Source organism: Prunus dulcis, chromosome 6, assembly GCF_902201215.1.
Source record: "Prunus dulcis chromosome 6, ALMONDv2, whole genome shotgun sequence".
Taxonomy (NCBI): Eukaryota; Viridiplantae; Streptophyta; class Magnoliopsida; order Rosales; family Rosaceae; genus Prunus; species Prunus dulcis.
In genome coordinates, this window is record NC_047655.1 from 7,849,956 (window position 1) to 7,866,240 (window position 16,285).

Genomic DNA, 16,285 nt, shown 5'->3' on the forward strand with positions numbered 1-16,285 from the left:
CGACACCATCGACACGACATCGACCGACGGTACTGGTGCCTCGGGATCACAGCCAGGTATAACTACACTTTTGTATTGTTAATTTTATATTGAAATTTGAGATGATGTTTTTTTATTTAACATTAATACCTTATTTCTTTGCAGAGAAGAAGAACACCCGGGGACCGTGTCGTCAGCTGAAGACGGCGAAGGTCACCCGGGTGACCAACAGTCGTATTAGCATCGGATACGACGAGCGCCATCGGGCTGCACCGACGGCGGAGTTGCATAGCTCCTTGGCCCACGACATTGGCCCCGTCGTGCGGACCCATTGCAATGGAAGTCTTGGAGGGTCATGCCTGACGAGATCAAGGCGGAGGTTCGCGGCCAGTTGTCGGTATGTACCTTACATTTTCATTATTTTTCTTTAAAATTGTGTATATTTCTATTACTTAACGTATCTAATTAATTGATTGCAGACGAACTATAACTTGGAGGATCTCGACGAAGAGTCGTTGACGTACGTCAACAGACTCTTCGCTGAGAGGTACAAGCAGTGGAAAAGCGACTTGCACCACCATTTTCAGGCCTATGATGATCCGCAAGTCGCTCTTCAGGAGGGTTGCCCGAAGGAGCTTGAGGGGCGGGAGGATAGTTGGGAGTGGCTCTGCGCTCATTTTCAAGCGCCCGAATTTGCGGTATTTTTTAATTATATTTGTTTAATTATTACTTATTACTTATTAATGTTTATTTTATTTTTATATTTCATTATTATTTAATTTTTTATATTTTAACTAATACGTTTCATTTTTTGTATAACAGAATAAAGCCCAAGTGAATAAGGGTAATAGGAAGAAGAAGACCCTTCTCCACCATTCCGGCTCCAGACCCTTTTCGTATAGGATGGATGCACGGCGTCGGGTAATAATCACAAAATTTGTATTTCATTTTTAATGTCATTTTTATTAATTTATTTTTTTCATACTAATATTTTTCTTCTCTTGTTCAATTTAGGAGGGGTCCAAGTTCCCAGAGATCGACGTCTTTGGTGACGTTTATGTTCGACCCGGAAATGAATTGGCCGAGTCCCTTCATGTAAGTATTATTTAATTTTAATTCTTATGTTACGCATTCAATTTGTATGCATGTTTTAATTTATATTTTATGTTATGTTCAACAGACGACGATGGTGGAGAGGAGCCAGTTGGTTCTTCAGGAGTCCGCCTCCCAGCTTCCTCCCGAGACTCCGATCGAGTCTGTGGCTCCTCCACAGGATGCTGGATTTCAGATCTTGACGGAGACGTTGGATCAGACTCTCGGGAGGAGGCCGGGGACATATTGTCGAGGGATGGGGAATGCCCGGCGGAGGGAACCTAGACCTCGTTCATCGGTGCAGTCTTCACGTCAGGTCACTGCTTTGACAGCACATATGGTCACTCTTGAGAACAAGTTGTCGGCCATTCTGCAGTCCCTCGCACAATCCGGCATTCCCGTCCCGCATTTTGATGAGCCGACCTCCGAGCCCGTCCCTCCCGAGCATCCCCCCCAGACCACTGCCCCGGTTGACGCCCAGACCTCTGACCCGCATATTGGCGACGACTCGGTTGATTTTGATGCATTATTTCATTAGTGTATTTATTTTCATCATAAACATTTATTTTATTTGTAATACATTTATTTTATTTTATAACAATATTTTATTCTAATTTATTTTTATTGCAATTTCATTGTTTAATCAATAAAAAAAAATCAATTTTATTTAAAATAAAAAATACAAAAAAAAAAAATAAAATTGTACAATTACGTTTGCGCGACGGCAACTATTTCGTCGCGCAAACCCGCATGTAACAAAAAAATTAAAAAATCAATTTTTTTATTTTTTGTAATTCTTGCGCGACGAAATCATACGTCTCGCAAGCACGTTTTGCGCGACGAATAATTTCGTCGCGCAAATATATGAGCGACGAAAGATTTCTCATCGCGCGAATGGTTCTGCGGCGGACATCTGCGTCTCCCGAACCCGTTATGCGCGACGATATATTTGTCGTCGCGCAATTACTTTCGTCGCGCAAAGGTATGTGCGCCGAATTGTATTCGTCGCGCAAAGTTTACGCGACGAACATGTGTTTCGTCTCCATATCGTTGGTGCAACGATGGTTTACCCGTCGCACAGTATTGCGCGACGAAAGGTTTGTCCTCGTCGCGCAAAGGCTCTCTTCACGACCTTCGCGCGACGGATTGTGCGCGACGAATTTTTTGTCGCGCTGCTTTTTGTACGACAAAATTGATCTTTGCGCGACGCTTTCTTATTCGTCGCGCAAATAGTAAAATGTAGTAGTGATAGTTACTTGGAAGGAAATCGTACATAGCTTCTATGCCAAAAGCCAGAAATTTTATGGCATATTTATAAGTTGAATATATCTTAAGTTCCTAATCAGATCTAGTTACTTATTTGGAATATGATTTTTATGAGGCCACCGTCATATCTTATTTTCTGAGTAACCACTTCCTAGTCCTAAAACTAGATTAGGGAACTTTCCGTTAGCTAAGGAAGATTGTTTTGATACCAAATACCACTCTACATCGTCCGTAATTGATTACTTTTTGTTTTTGCCTTTATTTGGTCGACATTTAGAAATATCAATGTCGTTGACAACATAATTGGTAGCAGCCAATCACACATTACGGTTGTGATTGCTTTTTTTGACAACAATATTCCATGTTAACTCTTCAAATAGCAATGTGCCGAGTTCAAACTCATCAGAATGATGGGGGTCCTTTCCGTGCCTACCCCAACGAATACAAAAGGGGACCTTAACTAACTAGTGCCTGTGGTTTCTCCCTTCTGTTGAGACCTTTATATTCAATAATGAATCAATCTTGAAATTAATCGAGATGGGGTGTCATTTATTGAACCTGCATTGTTGGTCTTTCTCTAACAAAATATCTAGGTGTAACCAGCTAGATTTTGATCCACAAATATCACTTTTTCCATGCCTATCACAAAACTTTAGATCTTTTCGCTTCCATATCATCGACAAAACGGTGGACCTTGAAACCGAAAGACACGAGACTAGACAAGTACGTGTGTGAGTGAGTGAGTGAGTGAGCAATTTCATGCGCAAATTGCAAGCATTCGGGGCCCTAGCTTGGACTCAACCTTTTTTTTTAGAGATATTTAGTGATATACCCATTTCTAGCAATAATATTATAAATAAACCCTAAACAATTGAATTCCTATAAACAAACCCAAAAAAAACCCAAAAAATGATAGCTAGCCTTATTGAATTTAATATTGATTATTAAATTACTTTGATGCCCTATTGAGTGCTTTGGGTATTTTTATGAGATTTTGGGTTGGGCTTGTTTTAAGAAATTGATGGCAGTTTTGTAATTTATAAGAAGTTAAAAGCTTTTTTGTTATGTTGTAAATGGGCTTTGGGTGTGTTTCTAAAGTCCATTTTATATAGGGTATTTTTATAATTTGGGCCCTCATATTGGGTATAATAGTGAATCTCCCTAAATAATGACCTTATGGCCTTTTTGGGGTGCTGCAAATTGTAACCAAAATCTTATCACGTGGAAGATACCCAGAAACAATGAGTACAGTTGTTTTGGAAGAGAAACAAACGTATAAAATTGGTTGGGTTTATTAAATCCAACCAATTTCTAAGAATTAACTAAATCCAGGACCTCAGTGCAAACACCTTTGATCCTCTAGAGTACTAATATACGTACAAGCTCATCCAATTTTACACGACCTTCAATTGCTCTATATCTGACCATATTCTGCTTTTCAAAAAAAAAGTTGTCACCTAAAATTTTTGCTGTGTAATTAGAAAGATGGAGTAGTACAGTTACAGTACATGATAGATTTTGACGGATACTGAAAGCTCTGGTTGCTTGTACGGTCCACCACCATTTATAGAAAGCACTTTATTTTATATGTACTTTTCAGGTGGGGAAATACAGGACAGAGATTAGAGCAAGTTGTCCATGCAGGTACTGTTATGTAGGCCTTATGGGCTCGTTTGGTACGGCGGACTGTCATAGACTGGACTAAATCCTGGGACTGTATTGGATTAGCTCGGATTGGCTTAAGCTGGATTAAGTACTGACCTACGTTTGGTGCAGCGTCGGACTAACAAGCTGGATTGTAAAAATCGTGAAGACCTACGTTTGGTGTTGTGTCGGACTAAAAAATAATTATTGTAATATTAAAATTCAATTAGGGATTTTGACCTGAAAAATATTTAAATTCAATTAGGAATATTAAATTGGGGCTGATGTGTGAAATAAATAAAAAATAAAAAATCTTTAAAAATATTATAAAATTAAAACATTAAAAAATTAAAAAAGGAAAAAAAACACATTCTCTCCCTTCCTCTTCCTTCCACACACACACACACACACACTCTCTCTGCCTTTCTTTCATTGCCGACCTTGAACCAACCTCTAGAAATCTAGTGTTGACCCACCCACATACACCCGCCCCGACCTGGACCTAATGCCAATAGATCCACTCCTTCCCAACCTACTCTCCCTGCTGCCTGAAGAACCTGAGCTGGGTCCCCGCCAATTCGATCAACAACTCAAGAGCCTCCTGCATCGTGGCCTCGTTGTCGTTGTTCAAAGCCTCCATCAACATCCTCATCACCACTGAAATCTTGTAAGCCCAATTGAAATATGAAAACTTGAAATTTTGAGCCTAAATTGAAATCTGAAAAGTCAATATATATTTATATATGTTACTGACCTGAATACACCATAATCAGCAAGGGAAAAAGTAATGGCCTTCGAGGTGCAAGCGCTGGCTTTGGTGTTTAGGCTTCTCCATGTGCACAGGGAGATGTTTGATAGAATTCCTGATGGCGTAGAGTTCATCAAAGAATACGATGAATCTCGTTGGGAGCATCTTGTTGGAGAGAGAGGCGAAGAGGGAGAGAGAGAGAGAAAAAGAGGAGAGAAGAAGAGAGTGGAGGTTGGATAGAGGGTTTACACAAATATTTATTGGGTGCCTGGAGATTTCGAACCTTAAACAAGGGGGAAAAAAAAGAAGGAAAAAGTTGGGTTAAGTTAAAGTAAACATGTGAATCAATGAAAAACACAATAAAGTAATTCTAGTGAACGCTCAAAGATCATAAGAGTAAAAATAAATAAATAAAAAGATCTCCTTCCTCATGAAAGCCAAAGTTGGAACTGTTAACTCAACACCATGCCCATGTGGGAAGATGGAAAAGGTCTCCACGGTTTGAGAATAGAACAAGATACTGATTTCAGAAATAAACATGATGATCTCGTGGAATGCACGTGCATGAGATAAATGAAAATTTTAAACAAGAACCACAGAAATCTAACTTTAGAATGGAGACATGCATTTCACACATCAAAGAAATTTTGTGATGGAGGACGAATCCGCGTCAAAATTTTACACTGCGTACTTCAATCAAAAGCATGAGTACGCCCTGCAGGTCAAGCTCCTCAATGGAATCTGCAGATGTATCGTCTTTGGAAGGCAGATTATATTACATGCATTAAAAATAAGATTAAGGAGCACATAACCTAATCAAGTACTTCGTTTCGTATAAACTTCTGCGAGAAATAAGATAGTTGAAGATCAGTAGAGCAATAGCAGTGTCGTTAATGATTTTGGCCGGAGGAAGAGGTTGACATGACAAGTTAAAAGGGACGTCTCATGCTAAGTTGGAAGCTACTCACATGGGCTGGTTTCCCCCCAAGTTTAACTCTACGCGCTCACAACACGACTTTATCAACATTTCTTTTTCTTGCCATGTCAATGTAAATTGAAGCCGTCCAATCTTATCCCCAACACTATATATAATGAATTTAGCTAACGTACCAAAAATACCATCAATCCAACATACAAAAAAGAAAATAGAATAAGCGCACTATTAATGGCTAAGTCTAGAACTACAAGTACTACTTACAAGAAGAAGAGCATTGTCAAGCTCAAAATTGTAGTTGAAAAGCTACAAAGAAGTTTTTCATTGGGTAGATCAAAATCATCATCAAATTCCAACTTTGATGACTCAAAAAATGTGCCAGAAGATGTGAAGGAGGGCCACTTTGCAGTGATAGCTGTGGATGGAGATGAACCAAAAAGGTTTGTTGTGGCATTGAGTTACTTGACACACCCAACTTTTCTGAAGCTGTTGGAGCAAGCGGCTGAGGAGTATGGTTTTGACCATGATGGTGCCCTTATGATTCCTTGCCAGCCAATCGAGCTCGAGAAGATTTTAGATGAGGATCAGAAATGGCAGGAGGAACAAGGAGGCTCCTCTAGTGATGGTAACTGGAGTTCTTGTAAAGCTATGGTGCAGAGCTGCTGATCATCATCAAGTTTGATTTTTCGTAACTTTTCAGCAATATGGTGCTCTATTGTATGCATTTACTCATGCATGTTCTCATTGTTTTGGCTCACCATAGAAGTGTTGGGATGAAGTTTGGAGTCAAAATCGGGAAGAAGATGTGTTTGACATCCTCGTGTTAACTTAGTATTCGGAGTGGGGAAACCCTAAGAGTGACATTAAGAGAGGGTTACTGAGGGTGAGATAGATTGAGAAGTAATTTACTAAAGATGAGATATGGAACGTTGTTATTATTGGCAAGATCACTCCCATTATGAATTTATGAGTAATATAATAAGAGTTTATAAAAAAAAGAACTATTCATATTGGCATTTGATACACGCTATCTTGGATTTTGGGTTTGAATTTTTAAAAAAAAAATCTCGAATTTATTTGCTATATCAGTCGAATCCCTTCTCTTCCTTGATTAAAAAACAAAAAACTGAAATCTATTTAAAATTGATTTTACTTTTGTTACTCCTCCCTCTCATCCTCCCGTCTCCTCCTCTCTCTCAATCGCATCTTCGCTCCCGTTCTCACTCTCATTTTCCTCCATACTCTAGCACAAAAAATGAAATATACTAAAATTAAAATGGTTATCAAACAGGCCCTTAGTTTATAAGTTTTTCTTGCAATCAACCTAAAACGTAATACTTTGCTTAACATCTTTAAACTTGTAAGACTTGTAAGACCTTGTAAAAAAGGGCCAAAGTAATTTTTCCTTCTGTGAAAGTAAGTTCTATAAACATGAAGTTTGTTAAATTAGGTAATGTAGATTGACATTGAGCACAGCTAATCCCTCTCAATTCATTACCGAAATATATGTTTGTAGGATAGATATTGCAACCCTGTACGTACTTTATGTTTGTGCTTGTCTTGATTGATTGGTTTTCCCACAACCGCGTTCACATACTTTTCATGACCATATGTCATGAAAAATACCATTCAAACCAATCAAAATGATCTCACCCCAACGAAAAGTCCTAAAAGTCTCAATTAGTTTCTCCCCCATCTAGTGGCAACAATGCTAATTAGTTTTATTGCCTGAAGAACATGCTCCCTATCCAGCTAGCTTTTGATCCCCACAAATACATCACATTTTATTTTCCATGCCAATCTTTTTGTCTTCCATGTGATTGACAAAACGGTGGACCTTGAAACTGAAAGACGAGACTAGACGAGTGAGTGAGTTTCATGTGCAAATTTAAATTCAGGCATTTAGGGCAGCTTTTTTTTTTATGACCTTATGGCCTTCGAGGTGCCTGCAATTCCCCAAAACTTATCATCTGATGACTGCGTTGTGAACAAATTAAGTAATAAGAATATGCTAGTTATATTTTCTCCGTTTAAATTTTGAAAAGAGCAACTATCATTGCAGTACTTCAGGGGGGGAGGAAAAGACAAAAAAGGACGGAGTTTAATAGAGCTATTTTAGGGAAGAAGAAATGAAGATTATGGAGAAAACCAAATTGAGAATGTTGGATAAATGAAAAATACAACCAAAAGAATGCTAGAGTGAACACTCAAAGATCATAAGAGAGTCAGTTCTCTCTTCTTCGTAAAAGCCAATGGCTGAACTGTTAACTCAGCTTAGGATGCCTTTTCATCACCATATGTCATATGTGTATCGTATGTGAGGAGTATGATATTTATTTTAGATAGAAAACCCGATGAATGCATGAAATTAAATTTTATTATACTCGACACAAGAACCACAGACAGAACCAAGCTCTGAATTTGTGCAGTATATGTGTTGACATGCATTTAACACGTCAAAGAATTTGTGTGATGGAGGCTGATCCGCGTCAATGTTTTACACCATGTGCTTTAGCGTTTTAATAAGCATGTCCAGGGTCTACCATGCATGGTATCTGCAGGCAGATGTATGATCTTATGGAGGGCGCGAGTGAGAGATCATGTTATTCATTAATCAAATCAACAAGGACGTTTTCTAGGTTATTCTACGATATTGAGCCGGTAATTAATACATAGATTTCATTTTACTCGCACTCGTTATCACTTTTTTACTCACGCGCTTTAACATGTAAGGATTTTTTTTAATTTTTTTTTAATTTTTTTTGGTAATAAGGTGAGTAATATGTTATATTTTATGCTTGTGAAACTTGAAATGAGCATGGAATGCAATTTGGGTTGACAGTCGGCCGGTATTAGCTTGTTATATTGCAATTATTAAGGGCTCTCGGTGCACCTTATTAGCTACAAATTGTATATAGGACATGATTATGCGCTTCATAATATGTGTTGAAAGTGTGAATCCCACATCGGGGGAATTAATAATGTCTTACTGAATAGTTTCAAAGGTCCTTGCTCGATTTCAATCTGAACTAGCAGTTACCTCCCCATTAGAGCTTGCTTACTGCGAAATACAAAAGAATACAGAGATTTCTAGCTCCGTATAGTAAAATACTTGCGCATAAAACTACTTACGATCATAATGAAGTTGGGTAGAAATTAATTGAGTAACGACATAACATGAGTACCATACACAGTATAGTCAGTGTCGTTAACCAATTTGGTAGAGAAAGAGGTTGACAAGACGACTCATGGTAAGTTGGAACCTACAAGTCACTCACACTCACATGGGCTGGTCTCTCCCAAAATTTACCTACAAGTCACTCACACTCACATGAACTGTTCTCTCTCAAAATTTAACTCCACACAGTCATCAACACACCTTGTCCTTTCTATTTCATGCTATGTCAATGTAAACAGAACACCCTCCAAATCTTATCCCCAACACTAATATATAATAAAGTGAGCTAACGTACCAAAAATACCATCAAACATAGCTAAGTCTCTAGACCAAAGGCTACCCAAAAAAACAAGAAAAAAGAAAAAGAAAAAGTCTCTAGACCAAAGAAAAATTAAGCACAAACACAAACATGGAAAAGTCTAGAACTAGTAGTGCTTGCAAGAAGAAGAATAGCATTGTCGAGCTCAAAGTTGTAGTAGAAAAGCTACAAAGAAGTCTATATTTGGGATCAAAACCATCAAATTATTCCGATGACTCAACACGTGTGCCGGAAGATGTGAAGGAGGGTCACTTTGCTGTGATAGCTGTGGATGGAGACGAACCAAAGAGATTTGTGGTGGCCTTGAGTTACTTAACACACCCAACTTTCTTGAAGCTATTGGAGCAAGCAGCTGAGGAGTATGGTTTTGATCATGAAGGCGCACTCACCATTCCTTGCCAGCCACGAGAGCTTGAGAAGATATTAGATGACGATTGGCAATGGCAGAAGGAAGAAAGAGGCTCCTCTAGTGATGGGAACTGGGGTTCTTGTAAAGCTATGGTGCAGAGCTATTGATCATGAACAAAGTTGGTTTTTCATATATATTATATATATGTCATGTCTCTTTGCTGTACCTCTGCCATCTTTTACGACATGGTGTATTAGATTAATTTGTTTTCATTTCTCAATAGTAATTTGCCCATGAGCAGAGGCAGAAAATTTTTGCCATATTTTTCATGGTGTTGGACTTGTTCTCTCATTTCTCAATAATCTGTCCAAGGAAGCCAGAAATTTCTTCTTTACTTTTCTCTGAAATAAAGCCATATATATAAATTTTACTAAAATCATATATACACCATTTTTTAGTGTATAAAACCCTTTTTGTTTGATTTGGGGACTCAGAATTTTATATTTGAAGGACAGCTAAAAGGTTACAAGTAAATCATCCAAGAGGAAATGCTTAAATTAGGGAGGAGCTGTTAATGTAGGCGGCTCAATTGAAGCCATGATGTATAAGTCTCACATTGAAGAATACAGTAATAATTTACAATTCAAATATAAGTGATTCACTCTTAATTTGAACTAGTGAACTAAGCCAAACTGAGTCGAAAAAAATTGTGTTGACCAAAAAAGTCAACCTCGACTCAAAAATCAAACTTGACCATGTTGAATCAATTCCCATTCGGTTCTTACTATAAAAAAAATCAGTCTAAACTGAACTGGACTAGTTATGTTAAGTTTAGTCAACAAGCCCTAGTATGAACGCACTATCTGCATGCAATTTAAAAGTCAACAAGCCTTTTGGTGCGGAGATTCAATTCCCTCTTGCTTGCTGTCGAACCTAACTGTTGCCTTGATGGACCTTTTTATTACAAGTATATTTGTGGTTGGATTATTTTATCATAACTTTGTTTTGGTCAACCGGTTTGATCTCCGCCTTTTTATAAAGGACCTTTCTAATATTTGTCTTAGAAAACAAAAACTGGAAATCAAGGTGAACATGTGATTCCTTATGAAAAGCAAAATGCTACTGTGATCCATAGAAGCATTTCCTATATGAAAATTTTAGTCAAGCTATTGCCATTCTGATTCTTATTTCGACCTAACCCCACCAATTTTTTTTTGTTTTTATTATTATTTTTCAATATAACTCCAGCCTTGTACCCATAATACCCCTAGATTCTAACTTGAGTTTTTATTTATTTTGTTTTAACTTCACAGCCGCCATGATTGAAAGATGACGCCCCTTGAAGGAGGAGCAGATCACAGCCCTCACTGGCGTGCTCGCCCAATCAACCAACACCCAATTGGGCTCCACTGAGGTACCTAATATATTTTAGGGTTTTTAACTATATTGAAGTCCCTGAACTTTAATTGAGTTTCAACTGAGTTCCGGAACCCTTTTTCGAGACAATTAGGTTATTCAATTTTCTCATTAGTTCTAATTGAGTCATTTCATTACAATTTCTGTTGGTTTTAATCACGTGAGTGGCGCATGACTTGCTATTTAGGAGTAAATTCGACTTTTGGAAAGGGTTAAGCCATTAGAGACAAAATTAGGGTGATTCTAGTAGCTGGTACTTTTCCTTGGTTCCTCTTTTTCTTCTACATATTCTTCTTTTTATCATTTTCTTCTACTGTTATTACTTTTTCCTCTTCTTGCAAAGTTCGTATCCGTCTTCAGGTTGAGATTGCTTTAGCTTGTTGGCGGTGGATGAGCGTTGGGTCTTCTTCATCACTATCACTGAGGTTCTCTGGCATAGGGTTCGGGCAAATTAATTACTTTTTTAAAATTCTGTTTCATATTTTAATGACATCAAATAACAATTCTGTTTCATATTCCTGACACTCAGACAAATCATAAATGTTACTGGTTAAATGATCATTGGCCAATTTCCTAGAATTTCTAGGCAGCCAAACAACCCCCATAGCGACACAAAGCATCACGCAAATAGAGGGGGGAAAAAAAAAATTTATCACATTTCCAACAAAATCCATCAACCCAACCGCTCAAAATCATGTAACAGTAATCTGCTCTACAACTTCCCTCCTTTCCGTTGTTCTTAAATGATCTCTAACCATTTCTGTTCTGTAGAAATTATTCTCTGGTAAATGTAACACATTGCATGAGCCACATCCACAACGAAATAAAATGATCCCAAGCCACATGCCATGACATGAAACGGTGAGGCCAGCCGAGATAGAATTTCCAATATAATAAATAATATGCAGGTACAACATTTTCCAGGAAAAGAACAAGACATAGGCAATGTATCTACCTAAAATAACTATAATGTAATCGACTTGGCTACTAACCAAGCAAAATATAAAAGTCCAAACATGCGCAATGTAAACAAAAAATCCCACCTACACGTTGGGCTAAGGGCATAGAAACTGCTGCCGGCTTGAAACAATAACCAAGCCATTCGCCCATTCCGCTCGTCTTCCGTCATAGTCAGTCTGAGAAGACATGGCTCAGAAATAGTTAAAAGTACCCTCACTACATTGTCTCATACAAGTGTAAAGCAAGGCCAACAAATGAACTACTACAAACTTTGATGGAAGTGGGTGTCCGCCGCAGCCTCATTCACCTAAACCAGCCTTAACCTTTAGGTGCCGCTTAAAGTCCATAATATCGCCCTCCCACCGGGTCACAGCTTGATTTTCACATACCCAAATTTCCTGAGCTACTTGGTTTATGAGCCTGAAATCATGGCTAACAAGAACCAGACCCCCGTCCCACTCATTCAGTGCCTCAGCCAGTGAGTCAATTGTCTCGATATCCAAGTGATTGGTTGGCTCATCCAACAAAAGTAATTGGGGCTGCCTAAATGCCAACCAAGCAAAGATCACACGGCTCCTCTGTCCATCCGATAAATTCTTCATTGCCATCACCTGTGCCTTACCCGATAGGCCAAACTTACCAATTGCAGCCCTCATCTTTTCTTCCTCATTTCCTGGGTACTCTTTGATCATATACGCCAGGGCAGACAGTTCCATATCAAGCTTCTCAGCCAAGTGCTGATGGAACTGAGCAATTCTAAGGTGATTGTGCCTCCGGACCATGCCATCAGTAGGGAACAACTCCCCTGTCATCAGCTTCAAGAGAGTACTCTTTCCAGCTCCATTTGGCCCAACCAGAGCTATACGCGAGTCCAAATCAACCCCAAAGTCAATGTTCTTGTAGATCAGATTATCAGGAGTGTAACCAAATGTGACTTCTACAAACTGAAGTACGGGCGGTGGCAGCTTTCCCACATCAACAAAACGGAAGACCAGAACCTTGTCTCTGGCCACCTTTTCCGTAAGCCCACCGCGCTCCATTTTTGCTAGGGTTTTCTCTTTGCTCTGTGCCTGACGAGCTAATTTTGCTGACCCGTGCCCAAACCGAGCAATATATTCCTTCATGTTAGAAATCTGTTCCTGCTCCCACTTATACTGTTTCATCTGGTTCTCCTCTAGTTCAGAACGAGTCTGAACATACTGATCATAGTTTCCAGTGTAGATCTTCAGTTTCTTGCTCTGCATATGGATGATGTTTGTGCACACACCATTAAGAAAATCCTGGGAGTGTGAAATCACCACCAGGATGCGCTCAAAGTTCTTCAAGGTCTCCTCCAACCACACACAGGCTTCTAAATCTGTTACCAAAGGAAGAAAACTAACCATGAGTTTAAAGTCATTGAAATATGCTGTCTTCACATAAACAAAAAACAAGCACATTAACAGATGAAATGAGTCAAACAGCTACAGCAGGACAACCGGTTCACAAACATATGTAAGACCAAATTCAACTAAATTCTTAAAAATCAGTAGCAATGTGAAAGTCAAACTATATAACAAAATGAATGTTGATAACAAAAAGGACTGTACGGTATAATATTCAGGATCCAGATAATATTTCAGAAAAATTTCCTACCAACTGCCAGAAACTGGCTCCTAGGGCAGACTATCATTTGGCAGTAGAGGCAGGCCATTTCAAATATCAGAAATTGGCCCTGGAGCAAACTATAATTTGCAAATATATGGTGGGCAATTTCCAAGATCTAAAACCACAAATTTCTGCTTAAGCCATTAAAAAGACATGCACAAAAACAAAAACAAAAAAAAACCAAACAAAAATAAAATCTCAGAAGTTGGGACTATCAAGCCAAGCATATCATTAGAGTTTACAGATTTCTGCTCCATGCATATTAAGAATGCAATCAAAATTATAAATAAATAAAAAATTTGACAAAATAACTAAAATGTCAAACCAGTTAAAGTTTAAGCTTACCAAGATGATTGGTGGGCTCATCGAGCAACAGGATGGTTGGGTTTATAAACAGAGCACGTGCAAGTGCAATCCTCATTCTCCAACCACCAGAAAAATCCCGAGTTTTCTTTGCTTGCATCTGCTTGTCAAACCCAAGACCATATAGAATTTCAGCAGCACGCTTCTCTGCAGTTGCTGCATCCAATGCTTCAAGGCGCTCATAAATGCGTTCAAGCTGCTCTCCACCACCATCATCCTGAAAAATATAAAAGAAGTCATAAGAAATATATACTAAAGAAGCAAGCTGCCTAACAAAGCTCCCATAATTCACATCTGAAAATAATTTCTTTGCTTTTCATATTTCAAAAAATTAGGATTTGTTGGAGATTTAAAAGTAGCTATTTTAATAGGGCTAAAAAATTCATTGTAACACAGGGCTAAAAAACTACAAATTTAAACTCGATTCTCATATTCTATCTGTATGCAGACTTTTTAGCTTTTAACTTTTACTCTATGCAAATTACTTTGTACAATCAAACACTGGTTTTTGTACTTCAGAGTTCTTTTAAAATCAAAAAAGCAAAGTATTCCTCAAGGTTGAATTCAACTGTTAATTCAATCTAGCTTACCTGAGCTGCCAGTTCTTCAACTTCTTTCTCCAACCTTATCCTCTCCTCATCACAACTAATGACAGCCTCAAGTGAAGACATGTCTGAAGCTTCAATCTCCCTGCTGAGATGGTAGATATCCATGTGATCTGGAATTGGAAGCTCTCGGCAGCCTATTGCAGTTAGGAGAGTAGATTTACCACACCCATTCAAACCAAGCAAACCGTAACGTCTGAAAAGTAAGAAAAAATACAGAAGTTTCATATATACATATAAAAAAATTAATCCAATTTTGATTGTCTCATATTTGAATGAAGCATCTACAACAAACCTGCCATAATTAAGCTCCAGTTCAGAATCAACTATCAGATCGTGTCCATGGAAGGTAACTGTTAGAGACTCTATCTGCAATGATTAGAAAGAAAAAAATGTTAATTCATCACTACTACCAGCCATTTCAATTGGGAAAGTCTCCTATAGATGGATTAATCTACAACTTCAACCATTATAAGAAACTAAAACTAGACCAGAACTTTTAACAAACTAGGATCAAGTTTTAAATTTATAAACACACCATCAACAAGAGAACCTCCTGATAGAGGGATGGCAAAAACAACTACATCCACAAAACATTAAAACAAATTTATAAGAATTCTACATATACCTAAAACCTTGAAACAAATTCTATAAGAATTTTACTAAATAAAATGAAAATATAAAATATAAAAGAAAAAAAAACACTGAATCTAACGGTTGGTGCTCTAACACATTGTCTTCCCCCATTCAACCATATTTACAGCTGAACCAAACTAACCCATTTCTCCCACGCACCTATCACGTGTGCTCACAGTTATACCTATATGCAGATACACAGTTATATCTTATATAGCAAAGAAATAGGCTTGCATTACTTTTTTGAAAGGAAATAAAACCAAATTAGCAAATATATAGACCTGAATAGAACGTTGAACACCTAAAGGCTTCTTCGCCACAGTGTTTTTATATTTTTCAAAAGGGAGACAAAGATTCCTGAACATGCTCTATCAGATAACTCATCCAGACCTAGATGTTCCAGTATATATTTTTTTAGTAAGAAAAACAGCTATTACATTACCCAAAACACAAAAGACGCGAACTTTATGTAAACCAAATAGGAATTTAACAAGACAAAATCAGATGAAAAATGTGAAAACGACATCATATTCGTATACATACCCGGATATCTCTAGACAGAGGATGCGAACAGAGAACACCGGTGCAGTTACGATCCGAAATATGCATCGCCCCGACGCCATTCGATAGCTTATCAGCTCCGTTCTGCGACTCGGTCGCAGCCGACTTCGACGACGCCGCCGCCTTTCCACCTCTCTTGGCCGCCGCCGCCGCCTTCTTCTGCGCCGCCTTCTTCTTGCTCGCGTCAGACACCATCGTTATCAAAAATCAACCTGAAAAACCCCAAAATCATTAAAATCAGAAAGTGAGACCAATCTCATAACATATATATACATATATAGATTTAAAAGATGAGAAATTGGGGATTTGGATGGGAAAGGACCTGAGGAGAGAGAAGACGATCGGCGAAGAGAGCGAGGGCGGTGGGTATCAGATCTGGGATTGAGTTTTCAGGTGAAGGTGTACAGATATTGTTGTGCTGTGTCGGGTGAGAGAAGCAAAAACCCGGTGTGGTTGGGTTCGAGGTTTTCAGAAAATGCGAGGTGTGGATTTGAGATTTTATAAAGACGGGAAGGAAGGGAGGAAGGAAGGAAGGAAGGAGGGTTAGGGTTGGGGTGGCTTTCCACGTGTTATGGAGTTAGAGGCCCT

General features: G+C 38.4%; 3 protein-coding genes across 3 annotated transcripts; 2 read left to right on the top strand and 1 right to left on the bottom strand.

Moving 5' to 3' along the window:
- Positions 1-5,861: 5,861 nt before the first annotated feature.
- On the top strand, positions 5,862-6,626 carry LOC117632177 (auxin-responsive protein SAUR50-like). The gene has a single exon (XM_034365600.1). The coding sequence runs from the start codon at positions 5,895-5,897 to the stop codon at positions 6,327-6,329; it is 435 nt and encodes a 144-aa protein (XP_034221491.1). The 5' UTR covers positions 5,862-5,894; the 3' UTR covers positions 6,330-6,626.
- A 2,523-nt stretch (positions 6,627-9,149) lies between these two features.
- On the top strand, positions 9,150-9,838 carry LOC117632061 (auxin-responsive protein SAUR50-like). The gene has a single exon (XM_034365436.1). The coding sequence runs from the start codon at positions 9,251-9,253 to the stop codon at positions 9,674-9,676; it is 426 nt and encodes a 141-aa protein (XP_034221327.1). The 5' UTR covers positions 9,150-9,250; the 3' UTR covers positions 9,677-9,838.
- Positions 9,839-11,754: 1,916 nt separating this feature from the next.
- On the bottom strand, positions 11,755-16,285 carry LOC117630758 (ABC transporter F family member 1). The gene is made up of 6 exons (XM_034363521.1): positions 16,020-16,285; positions 15,680-15,909; positions 14,796-14,869; positions 14,486-14,696; positions 13,878-14,112; positions 11,755-13,242 (listed from the first exon to the last, which is right to left on the bottom strand). Exons 2-6 carry the CDS (start codon positions 15,890-15,892, stop codon positions 12,185-12,187), a joined length of 1,791 nt encoding a protein of 596 aa, XP_034219412.1. The 5' UTR covers positions 15,893-15,909; positions 16,020-16,285; the 3' UTR covers positions 11,755-12,184.

Excerpts from the sequence above, each read along its gene's own strand:
- LOC117632177 (XM_034365600.1), top strand. The coding sequence starts at position 5,895 with ATGGCTAAGTCTAGAACTACAAGTACTACTTACAAGAAGAAGAGCATT.
- LOC117632061 (XM_034365436.1), top strand. The coding sequence starts at position 9,251 with ATGGAAAAGTCTAGAACTAGTAGTGCTTGCAAGAAGAAGAATAGCATT.
- LOC117630758 (XM_034363521.1), bottom strand. The coding sequence starts at position 15,892 with ATGGTGTCTGACGCGAGCAAGAAGAAGGCGGCGCAGAAGAAGGCGGCG. Across the intron at positions 14,697-14,795 it reads CTGGAGCTTAATTATGGCAG|ACGTTACGGTTTGCTTGGTT; the intron begins GTTTGTTGTAGA and ends CTTACTTTTCAG. Across the intron at positions 13,243-13,877 it reads TGAGCCCACCAATCATCTTG|ATTTAGAAGCCTGTGTGTGG; the intron begins GTAAGCTTAAAC and ends CTTTGGTAACAG.